We start from the raw sequence: 23,371 nt of genomic DNA, 5'->3' as shown, positions 1-23,371 counted from the left end.
ACAGACTGAATGCTGTCATAAAGTCAAAGGGTACATCAACAAAGTATTGGTTTAAGGCCCACTGTCCACAAGCGGCCTTGAATTGCGGAATCCGCGCTGTGGCTGATACACAGTTCAAGCCACCCATAGAGAAACATGGGCGTCCGCAGCTGAATTAAAGCAAGCTGATTTGTTTTGCGGACATTTTGGTCCAGAAAACAAATCACAACATGCTCCATTTCTCTGCGGATCCCACATAGATTGCTAATATTGAAGTCAATGGAAGCTGTCTGATCCGTAACCCGTCCGCAATTCAATTACAGATGGGCGACGGATTCCGCGGAAAGCAGGGGTTTAAGAAAAAACCTCCACTGCATATGTGCGGCAGCAGTGAAGAAAATAGAAGACCCAAACAGGCGCGCAGAAGACTGGGACGGGTAAGCACTGCCCTCAGCCGCGGGTAGGGTCGGATTCCACTGCATGCAGAGTCCGATCCGCCCGTGGACATTGGGCCTTAGGGTGTGCATATTTATGCAACCACATTATTATAATTAAGTTTTTTTCTACCCGAAAGAATTTCAGTTTGCTTTTCAATGGAATTGTACAGATAACGGGTCACTGAGGGTGGAAATAAATCTAAAAGGATTCATCTTTGTCGGATATTTTAACATAACATAAACATGGCATTTTAACAGGGGTCTGTAGACATTCTTTATATCCACTGTACATGAGCCATCAATCTTTAGCAGCCTCTGTATTTCTACAGTAGACCTCTTACCTCACCAAGCTGCCCCCCCCTCCTGCTCTACACCAATAAGGAAAACAAAATCTCCTCAGCACAATGCTTCCTCGTTTGCTATTTTCATTTATTGGCCCTTTGCATTTACTAAGTAAAAGTTCCTTATTGTATAACAGGCTGAACAAACACCTAACGTCTAATATTGTCTGGGGAAGTTTGGCTCCTGGAGTGATGAAGTAGTGCGCAGATGTGGATGTAAAGTCCTCAGGTAGGTCTATAAAAATCGACCACTCCATCAGGTTCGTTAGGCAGTGATCACCGGCTCTCAGAATGTGGAAGATGTGGCTTGTGAGCATCGCCCTCGTGAGTCTCATTGGCACAGCCAAGTCACAGTGGTAAGTTATACGCTGATATAAGATATTTAATAACCACATAAGAAATATTATGATTGTATACTGAGCACACAACATGCAGTAAGTAAACGTAACCAATTTGTTTCTAGTTCACATTGACTAGGCCTGTTTGCACCTAAATGACGAAGCCAAATTTTGGAAATCCGACGTGTTCCTTTAACATAGAATAACTCTGTTAAGGTTTTGCATATCCCAGTGATTCTAACATTGTTTTTTCGCCACATGTTGTACTTCATTTAGGTGGAAAAAAAGAATTTGTGTCTATTTACTTAAAAAGCGCCAAAATTGGGAAAATTTGGAAAACATTAACATTTTTTCACATTTTCAACTGCAATATATCAACTATGTTGAAACCTATTTTTGATAAGATATATATTTCCTTCTGTTTACTTTATTCTGGACACACATTTGATTATTCACTGAGGCAGAGGATTCAGTTATATGCTATACACTTTTACTGGTCTGATCCCCTAAAGGAGTAATATATAAAATATAACTTTTATTAATTAATTATTATCCCCTTTCTTTAGAAAGTTTACTGAAGTTTACTACAGGGGTTATTATCATTATCCCCTCTCCTCGAAAGGGGATAATTATAACCCCTGTAGTAAACGTCAGTATCAGTCTCCTCCTACGTTATGCTTCTATTCAATGCACTAAGGACTTGAGTACTGAAGCAACCATCTGACAAGTGTTCTTCCACTATAGTGTGTTCAACAATAGAATCTCACAAAATCACCGTACGATCACATGTTTATACACTCTTTATGAGAGCTGCCTCGTTTTAATCAGTTCATGGGAACACCACACATTGAGGATGTTAACTTAGTGGGGGTGCATCATTACCCACTACCAAAATTTTTTTCTTTATACTGTGGGTTTCATGACTAGATATACAAGTATAGACTTTTCAGGTGTAGCAACATCAAAGGACCTGAGTTAAGGCCTCTTTAGACCCAATGATTCTCGCTCAAAAATCGCTCAAAGCTGTCTTTTGAGCGAGAATCGTTGGGTCTAACTGCAGGGCCATCAAAATCACTGAGGCAGAGGGAACTTATATAGTTTTAGCCCTATTCATAGACAAAGATCCCTAAAATTAATTCTTTATTAGTATTCAATTAAAATTCTGGGCCATGGACTAACATAAAGGTAAACAGAGAAACAAAAATCAAATGTATTAATATACGTGTCTCTGTGTATCAACAATGGATTCTGCATATGGCTATCTCAAAATCAATAACTCTTCATGCTAAATTGCTGGTAATACCCCCATTAATACCATATCATAACTCTCCTTAAAGGCTAAAGGTGAGACCACACTTTATCCCTAATCTTGTACCCAGATTATATAGTTGGGTCACCTTATGGAGAGGGGAAAAATAATAGTAAAGCTAACTGTTAGACCAGAGAGATCAGCCCACCTTAATGGAATAGTCTGGGCTTATCAGCTAGAGAGAACTAATAGAGCTAGCACTAGCTTAGCCTAAAGGAGTCAACCATTGGATAATGGTGATCACATGACCGGGGACCGCTCAATGGAGCCTCTGGTCACTGCTTCAGGCTCTTGGCTCTTAAATTTCCAAAGCCCTCCCCAACTTCTGCAAATGCGTCCGCCAGTTTGCTGGTGGGTGCAAAAGCAGAAGCGGGGAAGGTCCGTGGAGAATAACCAAATTGGGGGACAAATGCGGAAGCTTTCAGTAAGGGGTTTCATCTCCCCTCACTGATCTTGTCAATGAGGAGATGAAACTAATTTTTTTTAACTTCAACGTGATCGTCGTTATCTGATAACGGTAATCACATGACTAGGGACCGCTCACTGTGGCCCATGATCACTGCTCCAGGCTCCCGGCTACCTTTTGCCGACAGGTGCATGTGCAGAAGATGGGAAAGGTCCGTAGATAAAGATCCTGCCAGGGGACAAATCCAATGGTCTTAGGTAAGTATTTTCATCTCCCATCACTAATAAGTCCCACTCTTGCTTTTATGTATTGCTATGTTACAATAACTTTCCTGCTTTAAGACAAAGGTCTGTCCGAGGCCAGAGGGGGAGGAGGGTACATTATCTGCAGTTGTTCTTCTCTGCTGTACCTCTGATTGGCCAGTTCAAGGCCCTGCTTTCAACTATCCAAAATAGATGACCAATGCAATCTTTAGATTACCTAATCACACAGTGCATTGGTAGTGTTAGACTACCAATCTACTATACCTGCTCGCTGATTGGCCCAGAGTTGCTCACATGGTAAACACTGGCCAATCAGGGAGCAGGTATAGTGTGCATTAGGTAACTAGAAATTTGCTGTGGCCATCCTGGATGGCGAAAAATGGGACCCAGAATCAGTGGATTGGAGGAGCAGCAAAAAAGAACAACTGTACTTTATATTCCCCCTCAACCCCTTTTGTTCTTGGGACATAATTTAGTAATGGAACCCGACAGTCGTTCTAATTAATATTCATTTATATTTAGAAATTCTTAGAATAATAACTATTTCTACAATTTTTTTTACTCTTTTCCTCAATTTTCCTTTCCTCTCTTAGGTCTGGAGAAGGCTCTGTGCCGGATTCATCGAATAATGAAGATGCAGTCCCCAGGTACGGTCATTGCCAAGCTTGGGGAGGGTTCTTTTTTTATTCTATCTCAATATCTATTGTGTATTTTTTTTGCTTCTGTTTTACAAAAATTGTGCAGTCAGCTTCTCTCCATCAGGCTCAAGTTATATACAGTGGGTGACACAGCCTCCAGTTCAAGACAATGTTTTTGGCAATTCAAAATAGCTGATGCAATCTTCTGACCTTGTAATGCCAACAGTGCATTGGTAGTATTTGGTTACCAATGCACTATACAGGCTCTGTGATTGGCCAGAGCTGCTTGTGTGATCAGCACTGGCCAATCAGAAAGCAATACGCAGTGTACAGTAGGTAGTTAGAAAATACCGTGGTCATCCTGGATAGCCAAAAACAGGAACCCTCAATTGGTGGATCGGAGAGGTGGCGGAGAGGAACAACTGTGGTAATATCCCCCTGCCCACTCTCTCTTGGAACAGAAGTTTGTCCTGAAAACCCAGGGTTACTTTAATCAATATTCATTTTTATTGTCATGTCTTAAAATATTTATTATTTCTACAATTTATTTTTGCTCTTCTTTTCCTTATTTTTCTCTTCCTCTTTAGCTATGACTCACATTCATTTGGATGTGACGAAATCCAACCAAGGTACTGTATTTATCGGGTTTAGGGAGGGTTTTTTTTTAATTCTACCATCTTTTGTGTATTTTTCTTGTTTCTGTTTTACAAAACAATCAACGCCCTTCTGTCCATTAGGCTGAAGTTACAGAAGGTGACATTGTGTTGCTATATGCAGTGTTGCAATGGTGCCAGACAACCAGTCATTGTTTGGGCAGTTACCATCATTTGCTTTTCCTAATGTAATATATTTAGGGATGAGCGAACGTGTCCGTTACGGACACATCCGCACCCGGACACCGGCTTTGCCGAACACTGCAGTGTTCGCGCGTAAGTGTCCGGGTGCCGCCGGGGGGCGGGGAGATGCGCGGCGGCGCGGGCGGCAGTAGCGGGGAACAGGGGGGAGCCCTCTCTCTCTCCCTCTCCCCCCCACTCCCCGCCGCACCCCCCCGCGCTGCCACGGCGGCCCCCGAACTTTTTCGCCCGAACACTGAAGTGTTCGCAAAGTTCGGTGTTCGGGCGAAAAAGGGGCGGAGCCGAACGTGTTCGCTCATCTCTAAATATATTGCTATATAAGAAAAAGAACTAACATCACAAACAGAATGATTGTTTTTTTAATTATTTTATATTGAGCTTTATAACAGAAAGGTACAGAGACTGGAATGGGGGACACAGGCCTAGTAAACATTCAGCCATAGTACAACAAGTAAAAATAATAGCATAGGCTGAAATCTGATGCTGTATACCCATATAGTGTGTCGGTCAGGAAAAAACACTGATATGTTGGCGCAACCTTTTGGACACGTGTGCACTTGTTTGTGTTTTAAAAGGAATATCTCTTTATGGCCGCCTGCAGACGAGCGGAAATCCCGCCGCGGGATTTCCCGCGGGATTTCCGCCGCTGAAAGTCTGCATAGGAGTGCATTACAATACGCACTCCTATGCAGACGGCCGCGGTTTGGCCGCGCGAAATCTCGTGCGGCAAACAAACCGCGGCATGTTCTAATTTCCTGCGGGGCACGCACTCATCTGGCCGCCGGCTCCGGTCTGTGCATGCGCCGGCTGCGCGGCAGCCGGCACATCAAAGAGCCGGGGCCGCCAGGCGCGGGTGAGTACGCGCTCGTCCCTGCAGGCTCTGGGGTCGGATCGCACGGCGAGAATTCTCGCTGCCGGATCCGACCCGCTCGTCTGCAGGCGGCCTAACTCATAAAAAATCAGCATGAAACACCGAGCATTTGGAGGCACATGTGCCTCTTCCTTAGTCTCGCTGGACACACCATATACAGTTCACATTGCGATACAAGGTTGTGAGGGCATAATAGTACATAATATGGATGCATAAAGTGATAAATGAGTAGTAAATAGGAAATGGATATGAAACAAAAGGAGAAAAAGAACAAACACTGGAAGGGAAAATGAGGAGGAAAAAAAAATTAATATACTGTATATACTAGGTATATACTCGGTATATTTTTGTTCTGAAAAAGCCCCCCTCGGCTTATACTCGAGTCAAGGAAGGCTTAAAAAAAACCTCCATACTCACCTCCCAGCCGGTGTCTGTGTCTACGGTGGCGGTGCGGTAGGCTGCTTGAATTCTCTCTGCTGTCAACCCCCGCCGTCCTCTTTGCTCGACTCTGTTATCCCCCGCCGTCAGAGCTGTGTAAGTAAGAGCTGTGATTGGATCAAGCGTCAGCCAGTTACAGCCAGTGCTCGATCATTCACAGCCAATCAAGCTGCTTTAGAATTCTCCCCACTGTCATCTCCCTGCTCAGCTTTCAAATCCCCTACCGTCAGTGCTGTGTAAGTAAGTCCTGTGATTGGATCGAGCGCCGGCTGTGATTGGCTGACGCTCTATCCAATCACAGCGCTTACTCACACAGCACTGACAGAGCCAAGCAGAGAGGACGGCGGGGGACAACGGGGAGAATTTAGGCAGCTTGTCGCACAGACACGGACGCCGGCCGGGAGGTGTGTATGGATTGGTATTTTTTACCTAGTATATACTCGAGTATAGCTAGGCTTATACTCAAGTCAATAAGTTTTCCCAGTTTTTAGTGGTGAAACTTATTGTCTCGGCTTATACTCGGATCGGCTAATACTCGAGTATATACGGTATGTAAAAATAATAATAAATAAAAATAAATAAATAAAACATGAATATTAATTAAAAATAATAATTCATATGAAATAAAATGAAGCCAAAATCATAAAAATCATAAATGTTGAGGTATTTAGAGCTGAAAAGATATATAGAAAATGGGTCAGGAGGCATAGATAGTTAATTAAAATCTATTACCTGATAGATACATGTTTAGGTGGGTATACGAATTTGCAAATATTACTTTTTAGCTAAGCCTATGACATAACATTTACAGCATATCCATTTCCTATTTACTACTTATTTATCACTGTTGTTACTAACTTTATGCACCCATACTATGTACTATTACACCATCACAATCATGTATCACAATGTGAACTAGCAGTTGCTGTTCGGGTCCCTCCCGCTGGCCGCCGGTGCTGCGGCAGGCTTCCATGTAGTCCTCAATTCCGATGGAGCATCACTTGCTGGAGATGGGGCTTGAATACCCTGCCTTCGGCAAGCGATTGCTCTGATTGGATCACTGAGCACCGGCTTTTATTGGCTGAGGCGATGCTCGTGAACCAATCACAACCATTCGATGATGTCATTCAATAGCTCTCTGTGTTGTCTCCAAAAATCACCCAGAGTAGCGTAGGAGCTGAAGTAAACACAAATTTGGTGGGAAAACTCTCAGCCAAGCAGGGGTCAAAAGGTCAGCTCAATGCTAATTATGAAAATCCAATGAATTTTGTATGGTGTTTCCATATTTTTGTCCAACATATATAAGGACAAAGTGTAAACAGATGCCATTGGTCTGGAGCAACCTGTCAGTAACATGCCATCTGAAGGACGAAGGGGTTCTGACATGTTTTCCCCAACAATAATGGGTTCATGAGAGAACCAATATAATAACATTGTCCAAAGATAGCGCATTACTAACATATATACTGACTAAAGTGTTAACTGACGCTATCAGTGTAAAGCAATCTGCCAGGGAGAGTGACGTAATCACACAGCGTATTTCATTACGCTGTGTGATTACATCAGAGGCTTTCGTCACAGCTGCCAAAGACAGCATTATAAAGGGACAAAAAAGAGACAACACTTTGGGTTATTTCTGCTGAAGTCCTATGGGTTTATGACTTTCTTCTCTCCATGTGGAATTTCTTTACTGGATGTAGCCGCAGGGTGCATTTTTCAACACTGGTGGCTGTTTCTCACCCTATCCCTTTGTCTTGAGTTCAAGGGAGAATAGGGAGAGGTGATGAGAGTGGTGTTGCCCTTATCAGTGTGGTATCCCTGCTCAGGTAATATTTTATAAGGGATTTAATAGTTTTTTTCCCCCCCAAGTCAGATTTTTTAATCTTATAATTAAAGCTTAAGTTTTATGAATACAGAGGTTTTCCTTTCTGTTGGTATTTCTTATGTAAGAAAAAGGTAATAATGTAATGGTGTAATATTGGGACAACAGAATGGATCATGTGGCCCCAACTTCATGAAGATATTTGATGATATTAAATGATTAATATTCTGCTAGATATACAGCGCTATGCTTAAGTTTTATGCAGATGTGAAAAAATGCGGTAAAGTAAGAATGCTTTCGATTAAAAAATGCAAAGTGAATGAATAAAAGAGAAATCTAAATCAAATCACTATTTGGTGGGATCGCCCTTTGCCTTTAACCCCTTCCAGCTTCAGGACATACATTTACATCATGGAGCGCTGAGGTATGCAAAAAGAGATCTCGGGGCGACCTCTCTTCATACAGCGTGGGTGTCAGCTATTTATTACAGCTGACACCCGCAAGCAATAGCCGCAATCAGCCGCGCAGCTGATTGCGGCTGTTAACCCTTTAAATGCCACTGTCAATTTTGACAGTGGCATTAAACTCCCCCAAACAATGTTCGCGGGTCTCGTACGGTCCCCCCGCAGTGAAATCGCAGGGAGCCGTATGGGTGTCATGGCAGCTGGGGGCCGTCTGAAAGGCCCCAGGGCTGTTTTTGCAGACTGCCTGCCAAGCCATCCCCATGGGGTGGCTTGATAGACTGCCTATCAGATCGCAGTATGATGTAATGCTATGGCATTACATCATGCTGCAGGAACGATCAAAGCATTGCTAATTGTGGTTCCCTAGCGGAACTAAATAATAAGTTAAAAATTAGATCGATAAAGTTTTACTAATTGTAAAAAAAAAAATAATAAAAATGTAAATCATCCCCCTTTTGCCATATTTATAATAAAAAAATCTAAATGATAAAACAAAAATACATATTTGTTTTTTATTCACAGAGCCAAAAAAGTCTAGTTAATATTAAATGCCCTTCACAGACTAGACTTATAAGCCCTGACCTACCATCAAGGCCAGAGGCTCTGTCTCTACCATCTGTTTTGTTATTTTGCTAGTTTTTTTGAGCGAGCAATCACACCGGTGACACTATTGTCTCACCGGTTTTCAGTGCTATTCAATCAGTTGCTCTTATGCATGTTGACAGCACTGGCTTTGACAGTATTCACTGAGATAGTCAGTCCTGCAATTTTTTATGCAGACATCGTGCTATTATTTTTTGCTTGCTGTCTGATCTGAAGAGACATAGATTTTTATATGCATAACAGAACAGAACTATGACTGTTCTTCACTGAACGGTATTCATTTTTATTGCTATAAGCTTTTGGGGCATTTTGTGATTAACGAATATGGAAAGTGAATCTTTCTAAGCAGATGATAGAAATAGAATAATATGTTCCTGATAATCCGCTGGCATGAAGAGGTGAAACGCGTCGAATAAGTGAAATTATTTAATTATATAAGAGCCTACAATCCTCATAAACATCCGAACTTCATTATGAAGTGAGACTATTCAAACAAACAAGAGCCTAAAATCCTCAAAACATTGGAGTTTTTATTATATGAATCATTACAATAAATCCCAAAAAGTTAATGTTTGGCACAAAATTGAAGCTATGACAATTTGCTTCGGTCTGCCCTTCTGAGAGGGTCATCGCCAGGGTAATGAGCTTGGCTGACATCTTCGGCGGGCTTGTATACCCTGAATATGAGATAAAAACACATACATCTTATTTAGGCAGACGTTAGATGTGACTCTTTGCCATATATTACAGAGCCGTTACCATCAGAAACTGCAATCCTGCTAACGATAGGCTCACTGGCTGGAGTTTCATCAGTTATCTCTGTGTCTAAACTCCACGTTTGATATATGTCATTTATGTGCGTCTTTCGCCCCTACCCAAGAATCAGAATCTAATCCTTTTCAGTTCTTATGTGGCCTCTGTGCCCCATAGTGTTCATGCTTTTAATAATAGATAATCAATAAAATTTGGTAATTTATTTTAGTCTAGTCTGTGAAGGGAAAAATACTAGAGATGAGCGAGCATACTCGCTAAGGGCAAGTGCTCGATCGAGCATTGCCCTTAGCGAGTATCTCCCCGCTCAGGAGCAAAGATTCGGCTGCCGGCGGCGGGCGGGGAGCGGCGGGGAGATCTCTCTCTCTTCTTCTCTCCCCCCCGCTCCCCCCTGCTCATGGCCGCAACTCACCTGTCACCCGCGCCGGCAGCCGAACCCAGCGGGGAGATACTCGCTAAGGACAATGTTCGATCGAGCAATTGTCCTTAGCGATTATGCTCGCTCATCTCTAAAAAAAACCTCCAATATTTGATATCGCCACGTCCGTAAAAGTCCGATCTATCAAAGTAGCGCATAACCAAAGCTATTTTAAGATGCACATAACCTGTAACATAACAGTGCTAGGTACATGCCGTATGTACATGCTCCCTTAACCCTTTCCAATCCACTGTCTGACGTCTAAAGTCATTCCGATTGAAGGCTGTACAGCTCCGATGTCGGAAGACGTTCGGCAGGGTATTTCTTACTGTAGATTACTGGCCGCTCTGTTATCGAGGGCCTCCTTGGCATGTCACATACTGCAGTACTGGCTCTAGCCGGCAGATGGCGCCATTTTATAATGGTAGAAAGAGAAAGCCACCTAGAAAATGCTGAAGCCAAAATTGGATTGCAAAGAGTTAAAACACCACCAACATTTTGCCCTATAACAGTTCAGCCACGTGCCCACTGTGCCTACATGGTTATGACAGCGCTCCTTTCTTCCATGTCTTCCTGTTTTTTCATTTTTTCTTCACTCCTAGTTGGTGGCTATGAGAAAACCCCTAACTTTACATTTTCTACTTACAGTGTCCCCAGCAAAGAGAAATCATGTAATTACATGTTGTCCATATTAGCCGTGCTGCGAAGTGGGGAAACAGGACAGGTCTGCCTCCAAATGCAACCTGAAGAGCCAGTACACGTGACTATAACATTTGAACACCAGCTCATTAGAAAATCTGTTTTTGACAAAGACATCAGCTCCGACTTTTTTGGCTGCATGGATTTTGCAGTAAGTAATATTATATGATTTGGTAATACAGAATATTATTAACGGGTCTGCATACAATAAGAAAATAATTTAAGCTTAAAAATAAGTTCCACCTTCAAAGTGGTTTCCCAGGTCTGCATTTTTCTAGAAACAGCGCCACACATATCCGTTGGCTGTGTCCGGTATTGCCTACTAATTTATTTGAGGCACTGTACAACACCAAAAACAGCCCATAAACGGGTTTGGCATTATCTCTAAAAAAATTGGCTCTCTTGACAGAAAATGTAACTGTAGTATATACAGTAGCAATGTGATGTCCAGAAATCGATAGCTCTGACTGGTTTTTGAGCGCCACTGACCAATGCCCCCTACACTGCATGGACCACACAAGTTGTACCCAATGACCTTTTCACTGCCCTAGACCACTATTGAACTATGAATGCCTGACAGATGGGTATCTGGACTATATATATATGTGTATATATATAGTCCAGACACCCATCTGTCAAATTATATATATATATATATATATATATATATATATATATATATACACACACAATGAGACCTTTGTTCTGTCTTCCCAGGTCTCCAAAGTGAAAACAAAAGAATTGGCTTATGTGACCTTAATCATTACTGGAGAAACAATAGATATAAAGGAGCGTAAGAATGTTGTTATTGACATAATGCCAGAAAATTGTATTACGCAAGCAGACAAGAGTGTGTACTCACCAGGAGGCACAGGTGAGTAAAATGCCCAGACTCGACTTAATGTATACTTCCAGCCAGTGTTTGAGGCTCTACACTCAAGTCCAGAGACTAATTTTTGCCCCATCTTCTCATGACTTCCAACATGTTGGAATTACAAATCCTTCGCAGAGGAGCAAATGCTTCTATCGTAATCTCCGCTGGCCCAATATGCCTTCAAAACTTTTTTCTGTTTAACACTTGTCTAATTTACGTTGTACACAACATAGATGGAAAAATAAAATAAAAAATGTGAAAAATTAGAAGAAATGTGATATTCCAGAGACCCTGCCAACTTCATTGAGATTCTATCTTGGTACTTGGCTTTGCCTTTGAATGTTGCAGTGAAGCCCAACATAAATGGGGTAGTGCTGGCCCATCTGGGTATCAGAGTTTGGGCTCCCTAGAGGGTCTTTGGATACTTTGCTCGGCCGATCTCACCCTGAATGTTTTTATTAAACTATTGTCCTTCATTGCAGTGAAAGTCAGAATGTTTTGTATAGATTCCAATCTGAAGCTGATTAAGCCAAATGTAAGTTTTCAGTTTTGTACTATTGAATCTTATTTCCCTGTATCATAGAAGTTAAGTGTAAAATGATACTAGCCTGGATGAGAATTTACATATTTGTGCTTATAACATGTTGAACTAAGTTTACCTACTGACTACTAAGGCAGAGATAATAGATGTTGCTGGGGTAAGAGCAGTGGGGTTGACGAATATATATATATATATATATGTGTGTGTGTGTGTGTGTGTGTGTGTGAAGTAGGAATATCAAATACTACTATAATACAGTTTGATATGAAATTTCAAGGTATTTTTCGGAAACGTCCTGGTGCTAACTTATGGTTCTGTCTAGTACAAGGTTGAGTTGTGACGCTTGGCCTTGAAACAGGTTGAATAAAGAAGATAAATTGGGGAGTAACATATGAGACCCCATATAGTTTTTCATGGTTTTTCGCATTTCTTTGTGTAGATAGCTAATGATTTATTTCTTCTTTTCTACTTTGCAGTGTGACAAAATCTCCTTTATGGTAAGAGATCCATAACTGTTCTGGCCTGTTGTTATTATTTTCCAGGTGAAGCCCCTTGACTCCAATGCAAAAACTGTAATAGGACCCCAATTATCGTTTCTACCTTGGTACAATCCTTTTAAGCTCCAGATAAACCCTTTAACATGGTTTCCATTCTAGGTGAAAGCTTAGAAGTTAAATTGGGTATTAGCTAACCAGAGCCCCCTATCGGATGACAGATTTGTTTAGGTCTATTGTACCTTATTGGCAAAGAAAAGTAGTCTGAAAAGCAGCCCTGGTTCCCGAGGGAGTCTAAAGGCCCCTTTGCAGAATGCATACTACTGCTCCACGCATTTCAGTGCAAGCACTGGAGACTGGGGAGTTCAGAAGCTCGACGGTCATCAGCAATCGCATTGTAGAGCAGCAGCGCGCATGCACAATTAGAACCTGACTCATGTGCGGACCTTCTGGATCCCAATTCTTGGGATCGGTGCGCGTCTCAGCGCTCAGATACCCACTAACCAGAAAGTTATCCCTTGTCCTGTGGATAGGGAATATCCTTCTGTCTTGGCACAACTTTTTAAAATATTGATGACTTATACCTAGAATAGGTCATCCATATGAGATGGATGGGTGCTGAGGTCCAGCACCCCAGCCGATTAGCTGTTTGAAGAGGCCATGGCGAACTGATGAGTACTGCAGACCCCTCTTCTTCTTCAACCTGTGACGGCATGTTTGTTGATCATCTGGTTTTTCTGCAGCTCAGTCCAATGCCATGGCCCATTCAAACTGGAGTTGAATCCCCCGTTGATCTGATATTAATGACCTATCCTAAGGATATCATCAATATTTGAGGGTGTATTCACACGGGCGTATGTGTATTCACGGTCCGTAGTATGCCGCTGCCTTGTATTTTTCTTCCTATCTACAGTCTTTTTACTCGTGTAAATACGAGTGCACAAAATCGCATTGATTTCTTGCGTAAATTCGCATCAAATACGCAAGTGTCCTTTGATTTCAATGGGCTTCTATGGTTTGTAATATGCATCAATATGCATGATGGGTTCGATCACTTGAGCATAATATTTTTTTTCACGCTCAAGTGATCGAACCTATTGAAATCGATATGTAATACAAATACAAATACGCTTATGTAAATGAGGCCTTAGTCCTGGAAAACCCCTTTAATGCATCTTAAAGGCAATCTTATTTGATTTGAAGGAGAGGTATTTACTTCTTACATCAAAAAATAATTGCCTGAACTGGAATCTCCTCCTCTTTTAAGTTGTCTATAACGCTCTTCAGCTGGTTCCTTTTTGAATCTGACAACCATAATTGATCCCATATGGGTTGCCACACCCATTTTTAAAGAGGTTGTTCACGTTCAGTAATCTCTTTTTATTAGAAGGGTATTCCAATGAAAAAGTTGATCATAGATTATCCCACAATTGGGAGCCCCAGAGAACAGCTGAAATCTAGGGAAAAACCTGACTGTAGGCACAGGGTGAGACAAAAGTTTGGACACACCCTTTTAAGTGGTGTATTAATGAGAAAACTGATTTTCAATGTGTGAACATATTAATTTTTTTGGCGGAAGAGATGTTTTTGGCAGTCATTTTGAACTCCGCCCTCACTTAACTCCTAAATCAGTAAAGATAGAAACAAACTGGAAGTGTCAGTTTTGCCCTGAGTAATTCTGGCCAGTAAAGTCTGATATATCACATGGCGCCCTTCCCATTTGAAGCAACCTGAGCTGAATTCAATATGGCAGAGTTCAAAATGGTCACCAAAATGTCTTCTCTAAAAAATGCAACTCCCTCCAGATTAATACTTTCACACATTGCGAATTCATTTTATTCTTATTACACCAGTTAGAAGGGTGTGTCCAGACTTTTGTCTTACCCACTATTCAATTCACCTGCAGCACCACAGGATAAATAAAGTATTATACGACACCAATTCAAATCAGTAAGTGGCCCTTGTACTTAATGGATGTTTTTGGTCTTCCAGAGAGAGACGATCAATTCCAAGTTCTAGATGTTTTGTCATGTTGCAACAAGGTGCACAGATTGTGCATATAATATTTCTGCTTAGTGTATCTCATTGTTGACCTAAATCTTCTCTAGGACCCAAACGGGGCATGTCTTGCACAAGTATCGAATCCAGTTACCAAGAATGGTTTGGTAAAAGCGGAATTCACGATAAGTGACAACGCAGCTGAGGGATATTACCAGCTCACGTTTGCGAGAGGCTCTGATAATACAGTGTACAAATATATTGAAGTGAAAAGACACAGTATGTATTCATTATGTTCAGTATTCTTTAATTTTCATACTCTTCCACTTTGCAATTTTTTCTATCTCTTACTTCAAAATTACCCCTTAGCCAGTCCTGCAGCATGCTGTGTGTAGCGTGGTAATTTGTTTTATGTAAAGCATGCCTCTAACCCCATCCAATCCCTCCCAGTCCCCATGTGCCCCAACTAATAGTGTCCTTCCTTGTGTAAGACTCAGTAACGGTGCCCTCTTAGTGCTCTGACACACTGTCATAGTGCCCACAAACAGTAATACTGATGTAGAAGTTCTAACACACCCCACATTAGCACGTTTATAAGTCACAGTGGGGTGGCTAAGCTATTTGCATAGCGCAGCCAGATATTCACAGTGAATGTTAACAGCACCCACACTAGTTACATAGCGTGCCTAATTTCTAAATCCGCACTGCTACATCTGTAGCTTGTTCACACCGTGATGAAGCTCTCTTAATGCCCCCTCACGTAAATGATGTCCTCTTTGTGCCTTCCGCACAGTAAGGATGTCCCCTTTGTGCTCCACACAGTAAGAATATCCTGTTAGTACCCTCAACACAGTAGTAATGCCCTTTCAGTGCCCGCCGCACACAGTGAAGTTGCCCCTTAGTGCTGCTCACAAGGAAAGGCATGACACATGAGAGTCCCAGGGCTGCAGGAACAGGATGGAGAGGGGGTCCCCAGCCCAGCCTGCACTTTGCCTCTGCTGGCAGACCCCGGACATCACCACAAGTAATATTGTGGTGGGCATGGTCTAGTGATGAGGGGCAAAGATGTGATGTGCTCAGCCTCAGCTGTGTCCTACCCCGCTCTGCCAGGTGAGGAAGGTGGGTGAGGGGGTCAATGGAGACAGATGCACGACACATAGGGGATATCAGAGGCTTAGTACTGTGAAGGGGTCAACAAGAGGCATTATTACTGTGAGGAGGTCACTAATGAGTACAGATAGTCCTCTACTTGCGAACCTTTGAGTTACGAACTTCACAAGATACAAACAACTTGTCCCCTGCAGTATGATGTAACGCTATGGCATTATATTATACTGCGTAGTGACTGGACAGGCATACTATCAAGTCGCGCCATAGGCACGGCTTGATAGGCACTGTGCAGAGACAGCCCTGGGGCCTTTCAGAAGGCCCCCACAGCCGTGGCAACCAGACGGCGTCCCATGATCTTATTGCAGGAGGCCATACGGGACCCCCGAATGTCAGATGCAGACTGTTTCTGACAAGACTGGGGGCATCAACCTGACTGACGCTCCCTTAACTAGTAACAAAAACTTACCCGGAGACTTCTTGTGTGTAAAATGTGGGGTAGGCCACAGCTTTTATTAAATATTTAACCTCTACTATTTAATTTAACTTTTTTAACTCTATAAACCCTTCCCATGCTACAACCCGCTTAATTTAAACTGATTTTAGCTTTAACTATTCCATAGGACGTTTGTAAGCCCGCTTTCCTTGGGCTTGTAAACCCTCCTCTTCTCCAGCATGGAAAGTTCAAGGCCATACGGGACGCGCCGTATCCCTACGGCGCGTTCCGCCCCACCCCACGGACCCGAACTAAGGCAGCTTCCACGCCATCCTGCAGTCCGGACAGGAATGTGTCCAATCCCACCTCATTTAGGTGTATTCCGTCATCTCGCAGCGCACCTTTCTCTCTATCCTCCAACTCCCAATGGCGTACAGCAATTCCTCCCAAGGATTGCACGAATTTCGAAATCCTCTGGTTGATCACTTTCCTGACGTTTTCAATCGCCTCGGGGTTCTTTGCCCCCCTCCAACATCTCCTGGCGATAATATCCGACCATATGATCACGGATTCTTGGAAGCACTCACGAAAACGGAGTAAGTCCTGTTTCATTAGAGCGAGTAAATCGCCTAGTTTTATTTTTCCTAGGTCGTTCCCCCCGGCGTGCACGACCAGGATGACTCGCCGGGGGGTCCACCTGCTAATCTCCGTCACGATCTGCAGCAACCTTGGCCATTGTAGTCCTCGAATCCCATACCAATTTACCACAGTGTCCGTCATTCCTAGAGTCCTTCCTAATGGCCGAGTTGCTGCTCTCTTTTCGGCCCAGTACACGAATGAATGTCCGATAATCCAGACTCTCCACGGCTCTGCAGCTGTAACACACAAAAACAAAAAACCAAAACCCGTACCAAACAACGCAAAAACGCCATCTTACCAGGCCAAAATCATACCACTTCGCTTTCTTATAATATTAAGTCCGGTCTAATGTATGATTTATAGGCCTGCGACTTCCATCTACCTAGCCGTTTCAGATCTTCTTCCCGCATACCATGTGCTTCTGCCATGGTTGCTGCACCTATCCTAAACGAATGCGTACCAAACTCGGACACATCCAAACCAGCTGTGCGTAATGCTGAACGGAAAACCGCCGTAAACTGAAAACGGGTGAGGGCGTCGCCTGCCGCGTGAACGAAAAATTGGTCGCAAATATTGCGCGAGCTCATGTACTCTCTGACCGTGCTCACCGGGCACCACCTGCCTCCAAGGCTATTAATTGCTATCCACTCGCCTCTTCCATAAATGTCCGTCTTGGACTTTCTGATACATATACGTAGTGATGCACCCGAGCAAATAACATCATTATGCCGCAAACCGCCAGGCTTATTTTTACTCGCCGGGACCAGCTCTCCAATTCGTAATGCAGCAAAAAACGCCACCGAAAAAGCCGCTCTAAATAGCAACGCTTCTGAACTATTAACGCACACGCTTTCCAGCAATTCTAATAGCTTAATCAACATGGAAAACGTAATGGGCCGTCGTCTGTCAATATGCGTCTTATCTTTTTTCCAACCGCGGATTATTTGGCGAAAAATAAATTCTTTAGTAACGTCCGTCTTACCATGTAGTTTGAGCAAAAAGGCTACTCCCGCTAAATATTTTTTAGCTGCTCCAACCGACCGATGTTTGTTCCGTAAATCTAACAACAAATCAAGCGTGGCCGCCCGCGCCCTTTCACCGTCGACCACACAACCGCCTGCCAATGAAAGCCATTCTAACCATATAGAATTGTAACTCTTCCACGTCGCACACGTGACCGATGCCTCCACCAGCTTCAACAACTCTGCTCGACCAGATCCCATAAGTGAGGAGGGCATCGGACCCCCTCGGCCTCCGCCTGTGGGTGCCGTTCCCTGAACGCCTCCATCTGTGAACGAGAGAGTGCGTCAGCCGCTCCATTGTCATGACCCGGAACATGCCTGGCTCGCAAATAAATATTATTCTGCAGGCATCTCAAAACCACATGTCTTAACAATGCCAACACGGGCGGAGACCCCGCGGTCTGCCTATTGATCACCTGCACCACCGCCGTATTATCCGACCAAAAACAGACCTTGCGGTCTTGAAGCTCTGAGTTCCACAGTTCCAATGCTACCACTAGCGGAAAAAACTCCAATAGTGTCACATTCTTGGTCCATTTTCTATTCACCCAACTCACTGGCCAGGGTTCCCTGCACCAATGGTTATGAAGAATTACACCGAAACCTCCCGACCCGGCCGCGTCCGCAAATAGGCATATGTCGCTACCCGTAACCTCCTCCTTTGGGCACATCACTTGCCCATTGAAGGATTGCAAAAACACCTTCCATATATGTAGGTCCGCTCTCATCCCCTGTGTAACCCGCACGAAATGATGGGGTTCCCGTACCCCTGCCATAGCTAACGTCAGTCTTCTTGAGAAGACCCGTCCCATAGGGATGACTTTACACGCGAAATTAAGCAAACCTGCCAGCCTCTGAATCTGCCTCAGCGTGACTTTTTTGCAGCTGGCAACTTCATTGACTGTCTGGTGTAACCTGGCTACCTTTTCCACTGGTAACCTGAACACCATATCCTCAGAGTCGATCTCGATTCCTAAGAATGTGATCCGGGTCACGGGGCCCACCGTTTTTTCTTCTGATAACGGAACCCCTACCCTCCGCATGAGGGCCTGGAATGTTTTAAGCAAAAATACGCAATTGCCCGAGTTCTCGGGCCCGACGAACAAAAAATCATCTAAATAATGTATCACCGATGAGATGCCCGTCTCATACTTGAGTACCCACTCTAAAAAGGAACTAAACAATTCAAAATAATAGCATGAAATGGAGCATCCCATCGGCAAACACATATCGATAAAAAATTGGCTGTCCACCCGACATCCTAGGAGGTGGAAACAATCGGGGTGGACTGGTAACAATCGGAAGGCGGACTCAATGTCCGTCTTTGCTAACTGGGCTCTTTTTCCCGCCGCTCTTACCAAGCGAACCGCGGCATCAAATGACGTATAAGAAACAGTTGCCTGTTCTTTTGATATTCCGTCGTTGACGGAATCCCCCGCTGGAAAGGATAGGTGATGTATTAAGCGGAATTTCCCGGTTTCCTTCTTGGGTACCAAACCCAAGGGGGACACCCGCAAATTCGTAAACGGCGGCGCTTCGAAAGGGCCGGCCATGCGGCCGAGCTCGACTTCCTTACTCAATTTTTCTTTGACTAAATGGATATTGTCCAACGCCGATTTCAGGTTAGGGGCGAACATTGACGCGGGTGAAAACGCAAACGGGATCACGAAACCGATTGAAAAACCGTCCTTAAGAATTTTTGCCGCCTGTTTTATGTGGTATCTGTCTAACCACAGATCCAGGACCCGGCTTTTCACCGGTGTTCGGTGCTCCACCGGCACCACCCACTGCGGCAGTCGTTCTCCGTTTCTTGAAGCAGCGAACTGCTGCGTGCTGCCCCCCGCAAACCGAGCACTCGTGCCGGAATTTGCAGGTGGCATAAAACCTGCAATGGCCCTCGTTGTAGAGCCAACATGAGCCATTGGGTCTCTGAGCAGCCGCGGAGGGCTGTTGCCCGCCTCCCGCGGCTCCCGTAGGAAAGGACGCTCTAGCGGGCCTTTGCGCCAGAATAAGCTGAATCCACACATCCGTTGCTTTTGTGGCCCAGCTTATGTGGCTCATACCCGACACCCGACGCCTGTAGTCCTCATCATAACGCCACCAAGCTGACCCACCGTGCAGCTTGTAGGCGCTGTAAATGGTATTGAGATAGACCATCAACTCCGGTCCTTTAGCAGGCTGATGTTGACACACCACATGGGCCAACACCAAATACGCTTGAAGCCAGTTCCCAAACGTCTTTGCAATTTTTGGCTTCTTCTCACCACGTTCCGACAACCGTTCCTTATCTACCATCACATGGTCCGCTGATAATAAGGACCAAATATCCACATATAAACCTTTTTTAATTTTTTCAACCAGATCATCAGCCAAACCTACCCCTAGCGGGGCAACACCACAAAACATTGAATCATAATATTTTAAACCTTCCGTTGGGTCACTTTCCGTACACCGGGTTGAGCTTCCAGCAACACCACTCACAGGCGGGCCTCTGCCCCCTGGTGAACCACAGGACACTAAAAGCCCTTCTTGCGTATCAACCTTGCTCAACAAAGATTTTAATACCGTGACCAAATCTTGTTTATCCGCACCCTTTGCGGGATCCATCACATTACACCAAGCATTATGCAATGATAACTCACCAGCTCGACCGACCTCCGGCGATGCCAAGGGTGATGTCCCAGCTGTATCCCTCCTGCGAATCCTTTGATCGGGCGTGGGCTCCCGACTGACCGTGCGCGTAGCCTCCTGCGCCCTTTGCTGTGGCGCCACACCAGGCTGGTGTCTGCTTGACCGTCCTTGCGTGTGGCCGTGGCTTTTGTAATTCCTGTATTCCATTCCATGTCGCCTCGACTGCGAGTGAAGCGTATGACGCTGGTCTTCTGCGCGCTGGTCTTCTGAGAGTCTTGTCACATCTTCTAAACTGCCCCTCTCTACCCTATTTACTCCTTGCGCCCTACCGCTGCTGCTACTGGAAGCTCTACTCGCCTGCTCTAGCTGCCTGGAACGCCTTGCCTCCTGTCTTAGCGCTCTGGTTCTATCTCTTTGCCTCCGCCTGGCGCCCTGCCCTTGGCGGCTACTGCTAGCGCGGTTGTCGGACGTTTGTGAAGAGTAACCCAGCGTTTCTTGTAACACTGGGTCCAAGTAACGGGGATTAACATAGCAACGGCGCTGTGTGGCCGCAGCGGGTGGCGGAACATGGTAAACGTGTCTGCTTTGTGTTTGGGTGGGGTATACCACCTCCGGCTGCCCCCGGTACGGGGCTGCCTCGGCTCTATCCCTATGATGGTTGGGGGGTCGGCTATGTCTATAGGCCGTGTGGCTAGATGCATGGGGCTCAGGGGTGATGCTACATGACCCCGAAGAAGGGGTACTCCCCCTCCGTTGTCTCCTCCGCGGGGGTAACAATGCGGGGGCAGGGCTACTCGCTGCGCTGCTGTTGGAAGAGCTAACTGGGGATACTGCCTGCAATCTATTCCCCCCTGTACTTGCCCCCCCCCCCTCTGACTCCTCGCCTGTGCTGTGCTGCCTCCTGCTTGTGGCGTTCTGACCTCTTGGTGGGGTACGCGCCCTCCCCGCGTGTCCCTTCCTACTTCTGCCGCACTCCGTGGCTCACCTCTCCCTCTCTGCGATGTCCTGCGCCCAGACGCGCGCTGTTCATCTGCTGCAATAGTTGCTGTTGCTGCTGCCTCCTGGCACGTGTCTCCTCTTCTCCTCCCGCTCACCGGCGGTGAGCGCTGCCTCGTGGCGGGCCGTTTTCCCGCCACTGGATTTGAATTTGGCGCCATCTTTTTTCCGGCGCTCGCGGCTCCCGCCGCTCTCTCCTCTACTCGGCTGCTTCGCTGACCGCGGCGTTTGTTCGCTGGGCTCGGGCTGAGCCTCGCTGGCGGCTGTTTTCTTCGTTGCGGTCTTCCCCGCAACTGCTCTTCTGCCTCCGGCGGCGCTTCGCCGACTCCGCTCTGCTGTCTTCCTGCTTCCTCTGGCCCCGCCGTCTCGCAGCTTGACAGTATCTCCTGCAGCCAGCCGGTGCCATCCTGTGCGACCGCCGCTTGGATCAAAGCCTTCAGGTTCTCCATCTTCTTCTTCTTTCGTTCTCCCGCCGACTCTCCTCTTCTTATCTTCTCCTAACGACTCCCGACCTCCGCTATTCGTTAGCCGCTTCGGTTTTCTCCTCTTCTTCTTCAACTTTCTTTGCCTTCAGTCTTTTTCTTTATAGCTTTCTTTTACTCCAGGCAATTGTAATCCACGTCTTGCTCGGCTCCGTCCTCTTCCTCCACGCTTCTTCTCCTTCTGTTCTTCTTCCTGTCTTCTCTTTCCTCTTCCTTACTTAGCTCCTCCCCCCCATCTAGCTCGCTGATCCCTTAAGCCCCGCCCCCAGTCCCATGCAGCATCGTTATTCACTGTGCTGCATAAGATTCTGACAGCAGCATTGAAAGCGTTAACAGTTCTGATGAGCAGCGCAGCTTGTCAGAACTGCTGCCGCTGGGTGTGGATGAGTGTCGGCTGTAAGAATCAGCCGGCACCCGACATTGTATGGAGCAGGATCCACCCACCATCTCCTCCATACAAGCATTTGTTCGGACATGCGAACAAATACTCTTATGAACAGCTTCCTGGAGCGGAACCTGTTGGTAAGGAGGGAACTATCTCTACTATTAACCCTTTCCAATCCAATTTGTATCCTGCTTTTCTAGGGGCTTACTCTTTTTCTGCCGTTATACAACAGCGCTATATGCTGGCTAAAGCATGAGGTGACACGTTGTACAGGCCCCGACAGCAAAGAGGCTGGCAATATACAGTAAGAGAACCCTGAAGGATGTCTTCCAACATTGAAGCTGTACAGCCTTAAATCATAATCTCTTCAGAGGTCAGACAGTGGATTGGAAAGGGTTAATGTGAGAAGGTCATTAATGAGTACTGTTACTGTGAGGGGCTCACTGAGGGGCACTAATACTGCAAGGAGGTCACTAATGAGTACTATTACTGAACGGAGGTCATTAATGTATACTTTTACTGTGAGGAGGTCATTAATGTATACTATTACTGAGAGGAGGTCATTAATGTATACTATTACTGAGAGGAGGTCATTAATGTATACTATTACTGAGAGGAGGTCATTAATGTATACTGTTACTGTGAGGAGGACCCTAATGGATACTATTACTGTGAGGAGGTCCCTAATGGATACTGTTACTGTGAGGAGGTCCCTAATGGATACTGTTACTGTAAGGAGGTCATTAATGTATACTATTACTGGGGGGAGGTCATTAATGTATACTATTACTGTGAGGAGGACCCTAATGGATACTGTTACTGTGAGGAGGACCCTAATGGATACTGTTACTGTGAGGAGGTCATTAATGTATACTTTTACTGTGAGGAGGTCCCTAATGGATACTGTTACTGTGAGGAGGTCATTAATGTATACTATTACTGTGGGGAGGTCATTAATGTATACTGTTACTGTGAGGAGGTCATTAATGTATACTATTACTGTGAGGAGGACCCTAATGGATACTATTACTGTGAGGAGGTCCCTAATGGATACTATTACTGTGAGGAGGTCATTAATGTATACTGTTACTGTGAGGAGGACCCTAATGGATACT

At 44.9% G+C, this 23,371-nt stretch overlaps 1 protein-coding gene across 1 annotated transcript in view; it reads left to right on the top strand.

Moving 5' to 3' along the window:
- The first annotated feature begins 968 nt into the window (after positions 1 to 968).
- Positions 969 to 23,371, top strand: part of LOC136626334 (ovostatin-like) — a 31,222-nt gene continuing 8,819 nt past the window's right edge. The window contains exons 1-8 of the mRNA XM_066601308.1: positions 969 to 1,113; positions 3,667 to 3,720; positions 4,299 to 4,340; positions 10,601 to 10,802; positions 11,369 to 11,525; positions 12,008 to 12,060; positions 12,543 to 12,563; positions 14,669 to 14,837. Of these exons, the coding sequence (XP_066457405.1) occupies positions 1,049 to 1,113; positions 3,667 to 3,720; positions 4,299 to 4,340; positions 10,601 to 10,802; positions 11,369 to 11,525; positions 12,008 to 12,060; positions 12,543 to 12,563; positions 14,669 to 14,837 (763 nt within the window). The 5' untranslated portion in view covers positions 969 to 1,048. The remainder of the gene's footprint in view (positions 1,114 to 3,666; positions 3,721 to 4,298; positions 4,341 to 10,600; positions 10,803 to 11,368; positions 11,526 to 12,007; positions 12,061 to 12,542; positions 12,564 to 14,668; positions 14,838 to 23,371) is intronic.

This window comes from Eleutherodactylus coqui, chromosome 4 (genome assembly GCF_035609145.1).
Source record: "Eleutherodactylus coqui strain aEleCoq1 chromosome 4, aEleCoq1.hap1, whole genome shotgun sequence".
Taxonomy (NCBI): Eukaryota; Metazoa; Chordata; class Amphibia; order Anura; family Eleutherodactylidae; genus Eleutherodactylus; species Eleutherodactylus coqui.
This window is presented reverse-complemented; position numbering and strand designations above follow the sequence as displayed.